The sequence below is a fragment of the Pituophis catenifer genome, unplaced genomic scaffold (genome assembly GCF_029215685.1).
Source record: "Pituophis catenifer annectens isolate HBS135680 unplaced genomic scaffold, rPitCat1.0.hap2 SCAF_15, whole genome shotgun sequence".
Classification (NCBI taxonomy): domain Eukaryota; kingdom Metazoa; phylum Chordata; class Lepidosauria; order Squamata; family Colubridae; genus Pituophis; species Pituophis catenifer.
Window position 1 is genome coordinate 14,816,270 of NW_027256895.1, and position 16,013 is coordinate 14,832,282.

The 16,013-nt window shown below is 40.9% G+C and overlaps 1 protein-coding gene across 1 annotated transcript; it reads right to left on the reverse strand.

The window, feature by feature from the left end:
• Positions 1-234: 234 nt before the first annotated feature.
• LOC139324402 (vomeronasal type-2 receptor 26-like) lies at positions 235-14,210 on the reverse strand. The gene is made up of 6 exons (XM_070954113.1): positions 13,915-14,210; positions 12,665-12,953; positions 5,762-6,610; positions 3,849-4,076; positions 2,040-2,166; positions 235-1,130 (listed from the first exon to the last, which is right to left on the reverse strand). The coding sequence occupies exons 1-6, from the start codon at positions 14,208-14,210 to the stop codon at positions 235-237; spliced, it is 2,685 nt and encodes an 894-aa protein (XP_070810214.1).
• Between the last annotated feature and the right edge of the window lie 1,803 nt (positions 14,211-16,013).

Genomic DNA, 16,013 nt, shown 5'->3' on the forward strand with positions numbered 1-16,013 from the left:
GTGCAGGAATTCCAGGAATACTACTTTATTGTGATATGCTATAGAAACAGACAGTTGAAATCTAGTCCAAACAATCGACTTTCCCCATTTTAAGAGCACTGAGGTCAAGTTGAAGCTATTCTACATCTTTTCCTCACACATTCCACTTCCTCATGATTGATCAACATTTTATCTCTTCAACCTTCTTTTCAAGACCATGCTAAATTCTTCAAAATCAATGAATATTAGTAATGTTTAGTTTTTTGTTTTTAGATGGTCCTTTGTGTTGAGTTCTGGTCTCATTACAATGATGTAGCATTTAGGAAAAAAGATAGATCCCAATATTCCTATACCGGAAGCCAAGATGGAGATCTCCACAGCTACCATGTATTTTCCTTTGGTGCTCAAATAAGTTGGGACAAAAGTCATCCATACACTACAAAATACCAGCATGCTAAAAGCAATAAATTTGGCTTCATTAAAAGAGTCTGGCAGTTTTCGAGCAAGGAAAGCCACAATGTAGCTGATGAGAGCAAGAAATCCCATATATCCTAAAATATAATAGAACATGTTCCCTGATCCTTCATTGCATTCAACTACAATCTCTTCTGGAAGAGAATGCATGTCCAAATTTGGGAAAGGAGGGCCAGTGCACAGCCACAATATGCAAATACTTGCTTGAATGCAGGAACAACAGAGAATCAGAGAGTATGAAAATCTTTGTCCCACCCATTTTCTCATTTTTGATCCTGGCTTAGTAGCCATAAAAGCTAAAACCACTGTGATGGTTTTGGCCAAAACTGAAGAAACTGCAACTGAGAAGATGATCCCAAAAGCAATTTGGCGAAGAAGACAGGTCAGCAATTGGGGCTGACCAATGAACAGCAAGGAACAGAGGAAGCAGAGGAAGAGGGAGACAAGGAGAAGATAAGTGAGATTCCGGTTGTTAGCTTTGACAATGGGAGTATTCCGATATTTTATGAAAATTCCAAGTACCACCACTGTGGTCATAGAAAATGAGAGAGCCAGAACTGTCAAAGTGATGCCCAAAGTTTCATTATAAGACAAGAAATTTAGATCCTTGGGAATGCACGTATTTTTTTCCTTGTTTGGATATTGTTCTTCTGGACAGTCTAAGCAGTCATCCATATCTGTGAAAATATGTATTTCAGAATTCATAGCAGTATTTCAGATTTGCATACTTTTGTTTACTGAGAAGTATTTATTAATCGAAAACATTCTATGTCATAAAACATCAGTGGACTACTATGGTTCTTGGAACTGCAATGTGCAATAATTCTCATCATTCATTACCTTCTGTCCTTCAAGGTAGACATGCTTGCAGATATACTCTAGCTACAGAGCCTGGTGGCGCAGCAGACTAATAGCCTGTTATTAACATTCAGCTGCCTGCAATTACTGCAAGTTCAAATCTCCCCAGGCTCAAGGTTGACTCAGCCTTCCATCCTTTCTAAGGTAGCTAAATTGAGGACCCAGTTTGTGGGGGCAATAAGCTGACTTTGTATAAATATACAAAAGTATGAAGGCTATTGCTTAACGCATTGTAAGCCGCCCTGAGTCTCTGGAGAAGGGCGGCATATAAATTAAAAAAAAAAAACATTAACACCTTTTCACATCTCTGTTAAATATATCTTTGTTCAATCTTGCTTTTGGAGGGCTCAACTAGAATAGAAGTCTCATGAATAATCAGGATGACCCGAAGAGCCACGGTGGTGCAGTGGTTAGAATGCAGTGCTGCAGGCTACTTCTGCTGACTGCTGGCTACCTTCAATTTGGCAGTTCGAATCTCACCAGGGTCAAGGTTGATTCAGACTTCCATCCTTCCAAGGTTGGTAAAATGAGGATCCAGATTGTTGGGGGGCAATAAGCTGATTCTGTAAAACACTTAGAGAGGGCTGCAAAGCACTGTGAAGTGGTATATAAGTCTAAATGCTATTGCTATGTCTGTGATATCTCTGTGTGATATCTCTGTATATGCTTTTATGGATATGCACAGTTGCACATACATACTGTAAACATAACAATACAATATTTCCTACCTGTTTCATTTGAAAATTTTCTTGATGGACAAGTATTACAATCATAGCAACAAAATGGCTTCCCTTCCTTCCTTTTCTTTCTGGAACCTGGTGGGCAATGATCATTGCACAGAGCAAGAGGTATAGTCTATTCATTAATGAGAGAGAGAAATATATTTTATTTCCTCGAATCCAACCATTTTCAGAAATCAGTATATATTTCTGAAAAATATTCTTTAGTTTTTGTGTGTGTGTGTGTGTGTGTGTGTGTGTGTGTGTGTGTGTGTGTTCATGCAGATATGAACACAGATAAGAAAGAACCGATCCAAAATAGCTTGTATTATTGATGAAACTTACCCTTACTCAGAATAGGCTTTCTTCATATAGTAGGTTGAAATAACCTACTATATAGGATTAGTCTCTTGTGGTTATTCTGAGTTGTTTGTATTTGATTTCAGGGCTAGCATCATGTATAGCATCATATAGTATCAGAAGTCAATATATACATTATATTATTACTGAAAGCAGGGACCACTTCAGTTATGGGTATCTATGTGGAATCTAAATTCCTCCACAAGAATAGTGTTTTCTAGTTGGATGCTCTTCCTGATGCCACATGGTGTTCGTAGCAGATATTTTTTTCTTTGTGCCCTGAAAGAGAGATAACTGCTGCTACTTAGGATTGAACTCTCAACCTTTCAAGTAGGAGGTGATAGTTTTCACCACAAGGCCATCACGCTGCTCTTGTAGGAAATCTAAAATAATCCCCCAAAACCAGTGGTGAAATCCAAAAATGTTCCCTATTGGTTCTGTGTGCGTGGCTTGGTGGGCGTGGCTTGGTGTGTGTGTGTGTGTGTGTCATGTGAGTTGGTGGGCATGGATAACTCTTTTTTTACTTTTTTAAAGCATTTTTTTAAAAAAATAATTTAATTTAATATAATTTGTATGCTGCCCTATCTCTGTTGGACTCAGGGCGGCTCACAACAAATAAAAACAAACCCAATAAAACATAAAATACATAAATATGCATACATAAAATACATAAATGTATAAATATATAATTTAAACATATATTAAAACCCATTAAAATAATCAAAAAACCCCTCAGTCCAGGTTGGGTGATGTGAACAGCCATGTTTTTAATTCGTGGCGGAAGGTGGGAAGGTCAGGAGCCAACCGACCTTTTACTAACTATTCATCTGAACCGGTGGTAAAAAAAAATGCTTTAAAAAAATAAAAAAAAGTGTGACAATCAACTGTGCCATGCAATCATCAGAACCTTTTTAAAAAAACTTTTTAAAGCCTTTTTTTACTATCGTTTCAGGGAAATGGTAGCATTTTTTACTACCGGTCCAGGCGAACCGGCCCGAACGGGTAGCATTTCACCTCTCCCCAAAACTAATTATATAAAGGGCGTGGAGAAAATAACTATCATCCTGTAGCCTGGGGCTAAAGTGACTTTGAAGTTTAGCATGGGTGAGGTGATAAGGATGGTCTAAATGCTAGACAGACAATACTCAATAATAAAAATGCACCTCCTCAATCAGAGATATTAAAAGATAACCAGTAGAAACTTCTCGGGGTACCGGAGCATTTTCTTATTTGAAAGTTCGCCATTTCCTTGTGGAAAAAGAGAATGGAAGCCATCAATTTCTTTCAGTCCTCCTTCCCCTTACAAACTAGCTTTGTGAAAAATTTCATAAACAGGATCTAAAATGTCAAGTTTGTCCTCTTCCACACACTTATCTTAACAATACAGGCAATCATTAATTGCTGAATAGAAGGCCATCTGTTTTGATTTTCAAACTGGAAACTTCATTTTGGTCCTACCTGGTTAAAATGGGCTGGCCATGTGATTTTTCTTTCATTGATGGAGAACCTTCTGCCTGATGGGGCTTGAGGATCCATTTGTCCCACTTTTACTTTCATGAAGGATTTGTTAGGGAAAGTAACCCAGTTGATGATGTCAAATCCATCTAGCAATTCACCCTTCTTGTCAAAAGACACCTTGTATCCGGCACTGTTGTTAAAGGAGACTTGACTTAGGAAATGGTAAAGCTGGAATAAATGAAATTTTGGCAAGTATTATTACCAAAGTGGTGGAAACAGTGAAAATTGTTTGGCTTGGAATAGAGTTTTGCTATACTCAGAAGCTCTTCAACTGTTTTATCATTCCATTATTGGTAGTCCCATTATTTCCTTCCCCAATCAAATATTTCAGTTCCGCTCAGTTTTAAAAGCATAATAAGCACTAGCAGGCAATGTATTTCAAATAAACAGACTAAATTTTCTTTTGGCATAGAAATATCTTGATATACCTGTTTCTCTCCCACCGCCCCAATATACCTGTTTCCCACTGATTATAAGCCAAATCGGGCATTTGAATGTATGGCAATAAGGCCAAGCACTTATTTCAGGGTTCAAAAAATATAAGACAAAGTCTTATTTTCGGGGAAACATGGTATGTCACTGATGGGAATCCAAGTATTTCAAAGCTCAGGCTTATTACTTGCCTGGGGTAAGGTAGTATTACTACTAGTATTATCTCAACTTCCACTACTACTGTGTTTCCCTGAAAATAAGGTGTATCATGAAAATAAGCCATACTCACAAAATAAACCCTAATTAAGACCCCACCCATTCTGGGGGCTGAGTGGGGGCATGAGGCACACAGGTAAAAATTAAGATATGGTGGGGATCAGGTTCGAGGTGCCGTACTACTTATTTTGGACAGTTGCAGCCAGGCCTCGCACACCCTAACACCTTCCTTGCCTTGCCAGCTGCAGAAGACGTGGGCCGGTAAGGCTGGCAAGCTTTTGCTGAAGGGCTCTGCAGCCAATAATACAGCTCTGGAGCCCTGTTATCAGCTGCAGTGGCCTTCAGGAAACCATTGCTCACCTCAGAAGAAGTTCCTGAAGGCCTCTGATAGTGAAAAGGAGGCCAGGGGCGACGCATGCAAGTGAGGAGAGTCAGTGAAAGACATCCCCCCAAAATAAGACCTGGTGCCTTTTTTTGGTGGCAAAAACTATATAAGTCTGGGTCTTATTTTCTGGAAAACATGGCACTTCTACTGAATTAAATTGATATGTTGTCTACCTTCCAGTGACTCTGGGAAGTTTCCAAGTGTTTATTAAGCAGTAATGTATTTTTTTTTTCTGCTACAACTTATTGTGCAATTTTTATTATTTACTTTAACTAGAATGTTCTGGAAAAGGATGGATTTGATGCCCTAGGTATAAATAGGTTTTTACTTGGCTGTTCACCACCCTGAGTCCTCAGGGAGAAGGGCGGTATACAAATTCAAAATAAAATAAAATAAAAAAAAATTCTGGATTTTGTGGCATCCTGCATCTGCAAGAACACACCTCCCATTCCTTTCAAAACTTACAACAATGATAATCTCGGAAAACCTTTAGTCCTTTTATTGCCATTATGAAGTCTATTTACACATATTTATTTCTATTGTTTGCAGGTAGACTTACAACCATTCATTTAGTGATTATTAAAACTGAAAGAATAAGTTACAACTAGACCTTACACTTATAGCTGTTGCTGCATCCTTACAGTCATGTGATCAAATCTGAGCACTTGGCAACTGGTATGTAATTACAATAGTTGCAGTGTCCTGGGTTCTTGTGATCCATTTGTGACCTTCCCATCCAGCTTTTTATATAAATGAAGGCACTAATATTAACAATAACATTGATGCATCAAAAAAATCTGCCTTCTAGATGTGGCACTACCTGAAAATACTGTGATTTAGAAGTCCTTGGATGATCTCTATCCAACACTGCTCCATATTTCCTTCTGGATGAATAAAAGGCATGCAAAGCATGTGCCACAGCATAGACAGCATTATAAACACTGTAGCTTTGACTGGTCATGCTTGTTTCAAAAAAAGAATGTGGAAGGCTTTCCAGTCTCTCATTGCCAGTACAGCTTCCTTGATCTGTTGCAGAAGCTGGAAATGAGCATTTAAATGCGTGTTCCCAGAAGACTTTGATAAAATGATCCGACAGAGAATGGGGGTCCTGGAATAGAAGGAAATTCTGAAATGTTGACATCTCCGAGGTGTGACTTGCAAAGGACAAGGCGCCGTGGAAGATCTGCATATTTAAATTGTTTAAAAAGGGCTCCACTGAAAAATCCCAATGGGCTGTCATCACCCATACTTTCTGCACAGGCAGCCTCAGGTCTGATTCAGCAAGATTGAGCACTAGTTGCAAATCTAACATCAAGTGAGCATCAGCACTTACCACACAGACATTGACGTTTGTTTTACTCAGCAACAGGGCCATTTCCCTAAACATGTCAGTGAAATTATCAACCATGTTTAAAATATTGCTTTGGAGCGGCATTCGTTCAGAGAAGGCAGTGCAGATTCCATTATCATTAAAGCTTTTCTCCAAGGTCTGCACAAACTTTTCTCCTTTATCGTCATCCATGGCTATGATCCCAATCCATTTCCATTGAAAATGCAGGAACATTTTGACTATTCCTGTATACTGATGCGCTTCATTAGGTACCATGCGGTATAAGAAAGACGGGTGGCTTATATCATTCACTGGTGGACTATATAAACAATAGGAGACCTAAAGGTCAACATAATTACATTCATAATAGGGAAATATAAAAAGATCCACAGTGTTGAGCACAAAAACACAGTAGTTTTTACTTTCTTTTCTAAAAAAAAAAAATTAGTTAGTTTACAACACCCACAGCAGTGGTGAAATGTAAAATTTGTTACTACCGGTTCTGTGGGTGTGGCTTGGTGGGGGGGTAATGTGACTGGGTGGGCGTGGCCAACTTTTTTTTTTTACTTTAAAAGGCATTTTTTCTACAACATTTTCGGCCGAAGAGATTGCAGAAAAAAATGCTTTTAAAAGCCTCTGACGATCAGGCAACTCAGCTTGGGTCGCCAGAGGCTTTTAAAAGCATTTTTTTCTATAGCCTCTTTGGCCGAAGAGGTTACAGAAAAAAATGCTTTTAAAAGCCTCTGGCGATCAGGCAACTCAGCTGAGATCGTCAGAGGCTTTTAAAAGCATTTTTTTTACAACCTCTTCAGCTGAAGAGGCTGTAGAAAAAAATGCTTTTAAAAGCCTTGATGATCCCAACTTAGCCGCACGATCATCAGAAGTTTTTTTTTAACTTTTCAAAACATTTTTTCCACAAAAATGCTTTTAAAAGTAAAAGAAAAAGCCTCTGATGATCGCTCAGCTCAGCTGTGCATTGGGGTGGGGTGGCGCATGGATTTTTGCTACTGGTTCTCCAAGCCACCCGACACCATCACTACCGGATCGAGCGATCTGGTCCGAACCGGGAGCATTTCACCCGACCCACAGGCTGCTCCAATCACAAACTGATTTTATGTAGCATTTAGTTTTCTCATCCTTAACATGAGCTAAACCGAACCAAACTCCAAAAATAAATAAATAAATAAATAAATAAATAAATAAATAAATAAATAAATAAATAATAAAACACACTATTTGTTTCACATAACAGATTCCATATCATCCTGACTTCTTTTATCTGCATTTATGCATATTATTTCTTTTGTCATCCATTTTCCTATCTCCAGTTAAACAATGCATGAAGTACAAATGTTCCTCAACTTGCTCTAATATTTCATTATTTATTTTTGATTCATTATTATTCCTTTTATTTCCCTGGTTACAATCTAAGAGCAGTTAGTACCAACTAAATGGTATCACCTAATCAGAGGTGGGATTCAGCTGGTTCGCACCAGTTCAGCTGAACCAGTAGCTAACTTTTTCTACAAGTCGGAGAACTGCCTGAATCCCACCACTGATTGCCATCCCCAGCCACTCACCCCTCCCCTCCCAGCTATTCCTTGCTTGGCCTCCCAGCCGCCTGTCCTGAGAAGGTTAGGCTGATGGCGGAGGAAGGAGAACCACTCTGGGCCCACCATGCTTGGCCAAAGGGGCACCTCGGGGGGAAATGATGAGGCTCGGCCACCTTTTCGGTTCGGCTCTCGGCGTCCGCAGAGCTTCCAGACTGAAGGCCTGAGAGAAAGTGCCTGGTCCAAGAACACAGTCCTCCGTGACAAAGCCCTTCCCTGGGAGCAAAGTCTTGGATGACCATCCCAAAGGCCTTGAGGGGCTACAGAGTTTCCATGAGCCTCTGCCAGCCTGAGCATCCTGCCCTTCAGATCCCAATAGGGCCAGTGCTTGGTGGTGGCACTCCAGGTGGGCAGGAGGTTGTCCCAGGGCTGCACGTGTGCACCTCGCCACACCTTAGTGGAACAGCTGCCTTGGCCCCAGCACGGTGCTCTCTCCTGAGATTGCCCATTTACCCACTTGCCCACCACCTGGAAATGGTGTGTCTCCCTGTCACGGGCTGCATGGGGAGCTGGAGGCAAAAAGGAGGGTGAGTGGGTGGCAGTCCCCTGGAGGGCCTGTGGAAGCCAAGAACTGGGCCCGAAAGGTAGTCAAACCTCGCCATGTTACCCCAAGGAGGGCCTTCAACCAAGTCTGTCTTCCTTTCCTGCCTTACCTTCTCAGGTATGCTATTTTCCACATTTAACTTTGGAGCCCCCCAGGCGAGGGCAGTCCGCCGCATCCAGGCTCAGTGGCATACCCTGAGCTGCTGCCTTCACCACCTCATCAGACAGACAGACAGCCTATCCTGCTGGGCACTCCTGGCCAGTCCCCCAAGGAATGTGCATGAAGAGATGATTGCCCCCAGCTCCTTGTTGCCCAGATAGGTTAGCGGGCAAGGCTGGTTGGGTGGGTAGGGTCCTTCATCCCCTCCCTCTTTTGGACAATTTCCCCTCACCCTCTGGAACTGGGCCTGGCAGTGGCATGGAACACGGTATCCCTAGTAGAGAGAGGAGAGTGTGAGGTTGGTGCTTCTGGGACAAGGGAAGCTGGGAAGCATCTGGGGCCAGCTCACCTGGACTCTCTTCCTCTTGCAGCTGCATTTCCTCCATCTGTCATGGATGTCAAGTACAGATTCAACATGTGTCATAAGTGCTTCTGCCAGTACACCAAGGCTTCATTAAGGTGAGGGGAAGAAAGCTGTGTAGGCCCCAGCCATGCACTTTTGGTTGCCCACTGCTGCCGCCAGCTGATATCCTTTCATTGCCCAGAGTTCCCTGGCAATGCCCTTGACATCTCCTGACTCTAATGGTCATGTGCAGACTAGGGAAGTAAATCTGAAAGCATGTGTAATGTTCTAATGTACAGAACTTATAGTTTAATGTGTGGCAGAAAGTGGACTCTGGGTATGTTTTTCCAAATTCAATAAGTGAGGCTGACTGTGTATAGTTTTAGACAAGCTCTGTGTGTGTTTGTGTGTGTATGTGTGTGTTCTAAGTAAACTTAGAAGAGTGCTCAAATCTTCTGCTCAAAATAAAACTCCCTATACAGGCTTGAAATTTGAGGTCTGGATAGCCTCAAACTATGCCGTCTACATTCCGACCTATGCTTAGTTCATAAGATTATTTACCAAAACGTCCTACCTGCAAATGAGTACTTTAATTTCAACCATAATAACACAAGGGCTATCAATATATTCAAACTCAATGTAATTTGCTCTAATCTTGATTGTAGGAAATATGACTTCTGCAATAGAGTAGTTAATGTCTGAAACACTCTACCTGATCCTGTTGTTAGTCTCACTAATCCCCATACCTTTTACCTAAAACTGTCTACCATGGACCTTTCATGTTTCTCAAGCATTTCCCAAGGGGGTGTGTATAAGCACCCCAGCGTGCCTACCATCCCTGTCCTACTGTCCCCATTTATATGTAATCATTCTATGTGTTTATGGCTATGTTTTGCCTATTTATATTCTTTTAGTTGTGCCAATTTTTTTCATGTGTCCATGTCTATGCCTATACTGTTACTTGTTTCCTTGTACTTGTTGACAAACAAACAAATAAATAAATACACATACAGTATATATAGTACATAATGTATCTTTTTGTCTATACACTCTCTATATTATGTAATATGTATGTACACATATGTTTTAGTTTAGTTTTTAGTTTTTATTGAATTTGTATACCGCCCTACTCCCGAAGGACTCAGGGAGGTGAACAACCATAGAATAAAACATATAAATACAAAATTTAAAATAAAGTAAAACGAATTAAATAATTTGGCTGAAAATTTAAAACCCCAATAATTTAAAACCAAATTTAAAATTTCCATTTAAAAAGGGGAAAAACTTAGGTCAGGCCAGCTTGATGAAGTAAGAACATCTTGAGCGCGCGATGGAAGGTACACAGATCCGGAATCCTCTGTATCTCCGGGGGGAGCTTGTTCCAGATAGTAGGTGCCCCCACAAAGAAGGCTCTCCCCCTGGGGGCCGCCAGTCGACATTGTTTGGTCGATGGCACCCGGAGGAGCCCCTCTCTATGGGAGCGTACTGGTCGGTGGGAGGCTATTGGTGGTAGCAGGCGGTCCCGTAAGTAACCAGGTCCTAAGCCATGAAGCGCTCTAAAGGTGATAACCAAGACCTTGAAGAGCACTCAGAAGACCACCGGGAGCCAGTGCAGCTCGCACAGGAGAGGTGTCACATGGGAGCACCACGTCGCTCCCATTACCACCTGTGTGGCCGCACTCTGTGCCAGTTGGAGCCTCCGAGTGCTCCTCAAGGGGAGCCCCATGTAGAGAGCGTTACAATAGTTCAGATGGGAGGTGATGAGGGCATGAGTGACCGTGCGTAGGGAGTCCCGATCTAGAAAGGGACGCAACTGGCAGATCAGGCGAACCTGATGAAAAATCCTCACGGGCACGGCCGTCAAGTGCTCTTCTAAAGACACCCATGAATCCAGGAGGACACCCAAGTTGCAAGCCCTTTCTGTGGGGGCCAATGATTTGCCCCCAATAGTCAGCGATGGCACCAGCTGACTATATCGGGACCTGGGAAACCACAGCCACTCGGTCTTGGATGGGTTGAGCCTGAGCCTGTTTCTCCCCATCCAGATCCGTACGGCCTCCAGGCACCGCGACATCACTTCAAGGGCACCGTTGGGGTGGTCTGGGTTGGAGATGTACAGTTGGGTGTCGTCAGCGTACTGGTGGTACTCCACCCTGAAACCACGGATTATCTCACCCAGCGGCTTTACATAAATGTTGAACAAAAGGGGCGAGAGGACTGATCCTTGTGGCACCCCACATATAAGGGGCCTCGGGGTCGACCTCTGCCCCCCTGTCAACACAGACTGCGACTGGTTGGAGAGAAAGGAGGAGAACCACTGTAGTACGGTGCCTCCCACCCCCAACTCTTCCAACCAGTGCAGCATGATACCATGGTCGATGGTATCAAAAGTAATATATACATAAGATTAAATAGTGCATTTTGGATGTTCTCTAGTAGTAAATAAGTAGAGAGGGATATTGTATCTTGTTGAGGCCTTTAAGGTGAATGGCCAGGAGGCAGGGCCGGGCATGGTGAGTGATGTCGAGTTGGCCATGCCCACCTAGTCATATGCCCACCCAGCCATGCCTACCCAGGTGGTCATTAGGACAGAGAACTAGTTGTTAAGTTATTTGAATTCCTAACATAACAATTAATATGAAACTTTCCTCTTATCATGTTTATCTCTTATGTAAGTTTAAAAGAATTTTTAAAAGCATCACTGATCATTCATGTACCCTAGCTAGATTACTTTTGATCCCCTTCTGTAATATAATGATAAGGAATGAAGAGCACAAAAGGAATTGAGAGAGGGGGGGGGAGAAAGGAGTGGTGGAATAGTTAAGGCCAGGATAAATAGACAAAAGGGAAAGAAGATAGTTACCATATTAAAGATAAACACCAGTTGGCATTGTGAAATGTAAAACATGAATCCTGTTGAAAAGGACAAAGTTTTGTCCTTCCAAAAAGCAACCCCTGTTATTCATATTATCCATTCATAATTTGTATAATTAAATTGAGTTTTAAATGGTTCGCTAACACTTTTATAAACAAATTTACACAGAGCAAATGAGAAAGAAATAATGCAATATCTGTCATCCTTCCTAAAATATCATATTACCAGCAAAGAAGAATGAAATTGTATCACATTAATACAAGAAGAAAAAAAACAGAAGAAGGTTACACATATTTTGTGGTGCTGACAATGAGATCTTAAAACTCTTTGTATTCTCACACTAAATTTAGAAGAAGTCATATTATTTCTGCTCAGATCAACCTTCTTTTGGTACATCACTATAGAGAAAATGTAAACAAGATGCAGATAATAAGTTCCTCCACAAATGAAAATACTTTCTTAATAAATGTGGATAATAAATGTCTTAATAACTTTTTGCAGTACATCAACTGGAAGTTAAAGTCCATCCATCTTAAAATTGTCAAGATTGAGAAACACTGTAATAGACAGCAATAGCAATAGCACTTAGATTTATATACTGCTTCACACTGCTTTACAGCTCTCTCTAAGCAGTTTACAGAGTCAGCCTATTGCCCCCAACAATCTGGGTCCTCGTTTTACCCACCTTGGAAAGATGGAAGGCTGAGTCAGCCTTGAGCCTGGTGAGATTCGAACTGCCAAACTGATGGCAGCCGGTAATCAGCAGAAGTAGCCTGCAGTACTGCACTTTAACCACTGCACCACCGCAGCTCTTATTATAGACAATAAGTTCCTAGACAAATAGATGTGTAATCCACCTTACCTGAGGAATCTTGTAGATCCCTAAGATAGTAGCTATGTGGAGGGAGGTTTCTGAGTCAGTACCCCCAATGACAGCTGCCGGTATCTTCTTGCTGCACTTGTAGTTCAGAATAGTTGGCTTCTGATTAAAGAGCAAGTTCAGCGTGTTCTGATAAACTATCTGGGCATCAAAGTGGCTATCATAGATATGAAATCCCACAGTCCAATTGGGTAAGATCATGCTGTTTCCATTGATTTCATTCACTGCAAAAGCCAAGGCCAGGGTGTGCTGATATTTTTTCAGCATTACACTAAAGTAAAAGATACGTTTTAAATAAGCCATGAAGTTCAGTGTTGTGAACATTTGCATGCTACTCCAGAAAATCGTACCCTATATTTACTGGTGGAGAACACTGGAGTATGAGAAACCTGACATTAGAATGAAGTTACCTTTAACTAGAGAATAGCTTGTTTGCTTGTAATGGATCTACCCTTCTCCAATATTTCAACTGTCCTAATTTGTCTTAGAAACAAATGCAATGTTTTACATTGCAACAGATATTGCACTACATATCGCTTCATTAACTTTTATAGTGAAACTATTCAATAATGGATTGTTTTTCTTCTGGACCAGACCAAATCACATGTAACCCAACATGCTAGTCACAAGACAATCACTTGCTTCTGGCCTCTCAAAAGGTCAGAGAATTATGGAGAGATTTTCCTCCAATGATTTTTGAGTAGGAAGTCTCTGGATACAAATAATGCTATGCATATAACACCAAAGATTTAAGCAAAAGAAGATTGATCCAAAACTGAGGTAGGTTTTCCCACTTCACATAATCAAATCTAGCATGTTTTACTGACTGATTTGATCCTATCAGATGTTAAAGATCAGAATAAACTCAGAGCATACAAGGAGATCAGGCAAATATCATAGAATCATAGAGCTAGAAGAGAAGTTTAGATCACAATATCCAACTGCTTGCTCAGTGCTGGAGTTTTAAGTTTAAGCGAAATAGTTGGGTTAAACCTAAGAGATGTGAGATAGAAGTTGCAGAGATGAAAAATAACATGTTTGCCACATGTGTGTGTTTGGGTCTGATCACCATTTCAAAATCTCCTATTTTCTATTACCAGAAGACCAGAATGAATGGATGAAGGACTACTAATTATCTGATTTCTAGAATCTATGTCAAGTTGCTGAAAGCATATCAGTAGCACTGCCAGGAAATAGCCAAGTATTACAGAAATCAGTGAGGTTTTACTTACATAGGTTCAAAATCACACTTGGGTGTAGGATGTGAGGTGAAATCTGCTCCTTCAGACAAGGAGAAAAACTGTGAAATCATCCCACCAATTATTACATCACCTGGCTGAAAGTATTGGTATCGCACTTTCAGAGACTCACAAATAGTACAAACTGCAGGAGATATCCCACAATCTGTTGGTTGCAGCAGCCGCAGCAAACACACAAAAAGTCTCAGAGACAAGAAGGACCCTCTCATGCAGCAGGCAAAATGATTGTCCCTTAATTTCCGATCTCCTACTCCTACTTTTGTAGTCATCCTCCAGCTATTTAGTGTGGTCTTTATGATTCTGGATCCTACCACTAAATGCATACACACTGGTCTGCTGAATCCATGGATGGATAGATAGATACATGTATACGTACGTACATAGATACATAGATACATACTGTAGATACATACATAAATACATACATACATACATACACTAACCCTCCCTTTGATCAGTTCAGGAGTTACAGTATATACCTGTATGCAATTAGAGTGGAAAAATATTTTTGTGCCTTGTGAGTAATGCTGAGTTCCTAATTATCACCTTAGATAATCATCAGGTATGCATTTTCTAAAACACTGCAACATTCGCAGTGGTTAAATCTCCTCCTTCTCTTCCTCCTCTGTCTCCATTGTTGGTTTGGGCCTAATAATGATTGTTTTGTACAGCATAAAGTACTGGAACCGCTGAACAAAAGGAGAGCTACATATTTGATTTATTACGCATATACTCTAATAAATATATATTAAATGTATTAATTAATTGTATTTATTGGGAATATTTATTTAGGATACACGTTATAAATTATCTTTAGATCTAATTATTAGATTTGATTTACTAGGGAATGGATTTATTAAGGAGATGATCTAATAAATTGTTACATCTATTTTTTTAATTAAATTTCTTAGATTGGATTCTTTAGGTATATCTGTCCGTATGTGTGTGTGTTTAAGTCAATGCCAACTAGAAGAATAATTTTGCAGAAAATATTCTATGCTTCTCAATACTTTTTCTGATGGAAGAATGGAAAAAAATAAATGATATCTGTAAAAGACATGTTTCCAAATTCCTACAGAGATTTAAAACCATGAATATGCTTTTCTTCCTCTACATTTTGTGTTTTATACTGTCAGGTTTCCAAGTAACACCCCCAAATAAAAGAAGACTCTGAGGCTAAAAGTTCATCCAAGTTCCATTTTATTAGAGATGCCATATTGGCACATGTGGGAAAACCCGAATCTGAAAGCTTCCAGGTTTTCCCCACACATAGGAAAGTCCAAGTCCCTGCCCAGTACCCACATGTCCATCACATGGCCCAATCAATGCACCATCCAAACTGGAGATAACTCCCAGTCACACCCCTCCAGGTGCAGGGCAAGATGTCCTTGACTCCAGGGGTGGGTTCTAAATTTTCTTACTACCGGTTCTGTGGGCGTGGCTTATTTTGTGGGCATGGCTTGATGGTCATGTGACAGTTCTTTAGAATTTAGCACAGGTACTGGTCTACCAGGCTGTGCAGAGCTTTACCGGTCTACCCATTTATTTCTGCAGGCTCTGGTCTACCCATGTATTTTTGCAGGCACCGGTCCACTCATTTGTTTTCTTTTAACACTGATCAGCTGTAGGGCGGCCTTTTGAAGCCCCGCGGCAAGAGTTTAAACAGTTTTTTTCCCTCTAGCCATCAGCTGGGACTCAGGAGGCAGCAATAGATTGGGGGTGAAGCCAAATAAAAGGAAAAAGGTGGGGTGGCAGGGTGGGGGGCTGAAGAACCGGTTCGGTGATGTCATATCGTCATCGCTACCCGCTCGGCAGAACCGGGCCGAACTGGGAGGAACCCACCACTGCTTGACTCTCAGAGAAAGGAATGTTATTATGACTATATATCTCCCCTGCTCCATACAATCCCCACTTCCAGTTTCCCACAGTACTAAATGTGACAGGTCTGAGGATCGAATGCAAAAGATGGCTTCCAGGCCTGACATATGATTTAAGTATTCTCTACATATTTTCCTCTTCCTTACATGAAAACTTTGTAAATACATAAAAATATATTTGCTGCAAATGTGAGT

Bases quoted from the DNA above. Each gene is read 5' to 3' on its own strand.
- LOC139324402 (XM_070954113.1), bottom strand. From the start codon at position 14,210: ATGACTACAAAAGTAGGAGTAGGAGATCGGAAATTAAGGGACAATCAT. The intron at 4,077-5,761 runs GTAGTGCCACAT...CATTTATTCCAG, and splicing joins CTAAATCACAGTATTTTCAG to CTTTACCATTTCCTAAGTCA. The intron at 1,131-2,039 runs GTAGGAAATATT...ATATTTTCACAG, and splicing joins AAAATTTTCAAATGAAACAG to ATATGGATGACTGCTTAGAC.